At 44.0% G+C, this 4,405-nt stretch overlaps 1 protein-coding gene across 1 annotated transcript; it reads right to left on the bottom strand.

Moving 5' to 3' along the window:
* Nucleotides 1–1,385: 1,385 nt before the first annotated feature.
* Nucleotides 1,386–4,020, bottom strand: LOC109778811 (putative F-box/LRR-repeat protein 9). The gene is made up of 2 exons (XM_020337398.2): nt 3,635–4,020; nt 1,386–2,102 (listed from the first exon to the last, which is right to left on the bottom strand). Exons 1-2 carry the CDS (start codon nt 4,018–4,020, stop codon nt 1,397–1,399), a joined length of 1,092 nt encoding a protein of 363 aa, XP_020192987.1. The 3' UTR covers nt 1,386–1,396.
* Between the last annotated feature and the right edge of the window lie 385 nt (nt 4,021–4,405).

The raw sequence follows: 4,405 nt of genomic DNA, 5'->3' as shown, positions 1-4,405 counted from the left end.
CATTTGGATCTTGACCGTAGTCGGTCTATGTGTGTATTTTGGATGATGTATGGATTATATTTATGTATTCTGTGAAGTGGCGATTGTAAGCCAACTCTTTATCCCATTCTTGTTCATTACATGGGATTGTGTGAAGATGACCCTTCTTGCGACAAAACCACAATGCGGTTATGCCTCTAAGTCGTGCCTCGACACGTGGGAGATATAGCCGCATCGTGGGCGTTACAGGGAGGCAACACAGGAAGAGTACATAGTCTTATCTTTCAGGGTGAAAATCCAAGGTCTATCCTTAAATGGTTGTGCCTGGCAATGGCCTTGTTGAAGGCATTGTTTTGAGAGCGCGGACATTCTCCATAGTGAAAACCTAAGATCTATGATCGGGCAGCGACGACGCTTGTATATGACATTTGGGAGGTGAGGCTGCATTGCCAAGGCAGTGACAACATGGAAAGAAACTTCTCTCTTCCAGACATCATATTTCTGAATTTGATTGCACTTACTGATCACTGAAACTGAAGGGTATGGGTCAGATGACTACATGTATTATGTGAAGGATTGTGGGATGGGTTATTACTTTTGGATAGTTAAGAGGCAGTAGAGGAAATGATTGACCACTCCGATGTGACAATTTTGAATATCATAGTTGCCAAGGCTAATGAAGACCGAGTTGAAGAATTTAATAGGGGTAACCATCTTTATGCATAACAGGCACCAATAGGCAGCCCAGTGGGGGGGTGGTGGTTTTGTGTTAACTCTATCTAAAGATGGTGTTGTTCACCCTTTGGAAGCAAATCTGGACACACAACAATGTCAATTTGAACACTGCAGAAGTTGATGTTGAAGATGTGGTTGTTGTTGAAGAAGACAATGATGGTGATGGTTGTGAAGAAGATGAGATGGAGAAATCATCTTCAGACTTTGAGATTGATAGGGTGATTAACAACATCATATGCGACGCCAAGCTTTGGACCACTACGGGCGCGAAGAAACTAGGGACGATTGTATTGCGAGAGTAAGCATTCATGTGCGTATGTGGGTTCTACGTAAAGCTCTATTTTGTCCTTAATTAATAGATGATGCAAATCTTTTGCCTCTGTTTCGGAAAAAAGTAAGTTGGGCAAACACACTGTGTTTTTCTTGCATCCTCTATTGTTTCATGCAAACTGAAGTGAAACATCACCGACCTCTTTTATTGCTCTAAGCTCTATACACTCCGTGAAATTTTAAATTGAAACTACATAGAATTTGTATCTAGAAATTAAAAAAATTCAAACTTCATGCAGAGAGGTGAACCACAAACAGAATCATGGCCAAATCAGAGTAAGAAAGTACTGGACATCAGTGAGTGCAACATCTGGCCAGGTCGGGCGCTTCCATCAAAACATTCAAATGTTCCTTAGGTTCTCCAATACTCAAACTCGTTCTCCTCGGCACCACTAAAGAAGCGAGAATGATCAGAGTCCTTAGAGTCATAAGGCTCCACATTGAAAAATCGACAATCTGGCTCATCATCATGGTTGCAATAGCACCAATGCCTATCCCTATCCCATGGACGATAGCAACTACAAACAGTGATGCTAGGCTCGAAATAATCAGAATCAATGGTGAAGTCATCATGGATGTCAGACCAAGGACACACCCAATTATCCATTGGCGCAGATGGATACAGTTTCTTCTTCTTAACATGGGCGCACTTTGCTCGCATGCTCCTATCCATGATGATGTTGTTGCAATACCGTATGTCAAGGTACTCCAGATGAGGGCAACCATCAAGGATGGCTGTCAATCCTTGGTTGTCGAGGCCGCCGTGGAAAAGCTTCAAGGAGCGTAGCTCATGCATCTTCGCAATTGCCAAGGCTTCGCTGTTATCGGTAGGGTATTCAAGCCAGATATATCGCGAATATCCTCTATCTTTGACATGTTTTAAGTGCTTCAGTTGTGGACAAGCCATGGCAACAAGGTCAAAGACCCCGGTGTCATGTGTCTCACACTCCCAAAGCTCGAGCTCCTCCAACAGAGGGAATTTCATTATTGCCTTTGCAAATGTTTCACTGGTCACATCACAATGCTTGATAAGATGAAGACTCTTCAATAAGGGTGCCCTGCAAGGATAACACATGATCTTAGTGGCTCATAACATGTATTTTTCACCTGTTCAAAATCTCTCATTTTGGTTATTCACAAAAGAGAGAAGAGAAACATTCAGACGACAAAAGATAACTCTTTATCACCGCTACAAAATTTCATTTGTGTAACGTTCATTCTTAGGAAGTACAACAAGCCTTGATACACACCCTTTTTGAGTATGTGAGATAGTTTTATGTTTTAATTGTTGCCGAAGTTAGATGGGCTTTAGGCCCATATACCAAATATTTCCGGAATAAATCTTGGAGGTCCATGTGGGGTTTCATGTCATGTTGAAAAGTTTAGTACCACCGCAGAAGTGAAGGAGAGTTGAGATTAACATATAAGGAACTCTATATCCTATTGGAGCATGAAAAGAGAAGTGATACACTCACGCTCCTCCTCTGGCGCCCACTTCGCTCTCGTCAGATGTATGTTGTTTGTGTGTTTTATTTTTACCGGTTGAAAACGGATAGTTAACATACACATTACGGACAACTATATCCGAACCTCTCGGATCGTGGGCTATTACCGACTCGGTTGTGGGCCTAGCCGCTCATCTCCCTACCCGACCGTCTACATATTGGAGGCGTTGGCAACCTTAACTGTTACCTAATCAGGTCACATATGTTCTACCTCCTCGCGCACCAAATCACCGTCGTTCCTTTTGCTCTTGCTTGCTTTCGACGACTCCATCCAAACGACCGTGTGCACGGCTGTTTGGGAGAGAAGTCTCCGGAACCTTGTCCTTTGTAATCTTGCACCGGAAAAACAAGGTTTCTTGGGAAGAGTCTCGGCGCGGTTGCTTGCTACTGTTCATCTTTGTCGACTAATTTGATTACGTCGTCGACCTCCCCAACATCGCTAGGGATGGCATGAGCGATGCCACGAAGAAGGGTGCCAATGCCAACGTTGCGGCTGCTGTTGCGGACCCTACTTTTCCGATTGGAGGGTATAATATATTTATCCATGTTTTATCGGTTCATGTGTTAGCCGCACTTGATGTTATCATAGATTTACGTATAGTATACTTAGTACATGCTCACATGTTTATAGCTTTCAATATGAGATGGATTTTGTTGGCGTTGTCATCGTGATTTATTTATGAATTAAATTAATCCAAAAATTGCTAATTTATCCAAAGTTCTTTCTCATAATTCACTACTATAATGTGCGATGAGATTAGCGGCGTTCAGTCTTTTTTGTACGTAGTTTATTATTTTAGGGAAAGCTGAGTCCAATCTGTATACCAACTACAATTGTTCCAACCCACATTTAGTTACTTTGTTCAGCAGTTATGCCCCTATTTTTTCCCCACGTAGTTATGCCCCTAATTTCTGGGAATTCTTCTAGCTCGCTACGACACGTGATTTAAAACCATAAAATCTAGTTGTGCCTATGAGAAAGTTATATAGGCATTAGGCACTGCATCGCAGTAAATTTCGGAGAATTGTGTATCGCATTCCTAGAATGCATGTGCGAGGTTGGAGATCACGAACAGGAATCTTACCGGTCGGCCAGGAAGAGGAGGAGGTCGTTGTCGACGTCGTGCTGGCCGAAGAACTCTCGGCACTGCCCGGCGCTGAACCAAATGGAGAGCTGCGCCATATTTTTGAGGCTGACCGTCTCTCGGAAGCACAGGGAGCGGCCGCGCATGTCGATCCGGCGCCACAGCTCGGGCTCGCACACGGCGTCGTGCCAGGAGCGGCACACCCTGGCCGGGCCACCGAACATGAGCTCGACGTCGTCCAGCTTGTGGAGGACGTAGAGCATCACGTCCAGGGGCAGCGCTGCCCAGTTCCTCCTCTTTGATCGTCGCCTTCGTCGGCCGCTCAGCCTCCGCCTCCCGCACCCGGGAGCCGCCGTCGGCGGCGGCGGAGGCGGCAGCAATGGCATCGCGATGTGGATGTGGGGTTAACCTCCCAAAGACTTGTTTTATGGATCGAGATCGCAACAGTAGTACCCTGTGCGCTTCTCACGGGATCTATTTCTTTTCTTTTTTTTTTTCATTATTTAAGTATTATGATAATACAGTATATAGTAAGCATTAAAGTCCTTTGTGAAATTAAAACTGTTGTCACGGTAAAAAAAAAGATGTCCGTGCGTTTGCTATGGACCAAAAGATACATTTAGCATTTTTTCTTGGAAAAAACTACATTTGCTGTCACACTATATTTGTTGCGAGGAAACTTCCGATCTATTCATCAAGCCATAGTGGTATAAAGAACACAGAAAAAATAATACAAGCTTGGGAGGAGGACTCCATGCATAGTGGAAAGAG

The sequence above is a fragment of the Aegilops tauschii genome, chromosome 6 (genome assembly GCF_002575655.3).
Source record: "Aegilops tauschii subsp. strangulata cultivar AL8/78 chromosome 6, Aet v6.0, whole genome shotgun sequence".
In the NCBI taxonomy this organism is placed as follows: Eukaryota; Viridiplantae; Streptophyta; class Magnoliopsida; order Poales; family Poaceae; genus Aegilops; species Aegilops tauschii.
Note: the sequence above shows the minus strand (reverse complement) of the source record. Positions and strands in the feature narration are given on the sequence as shown.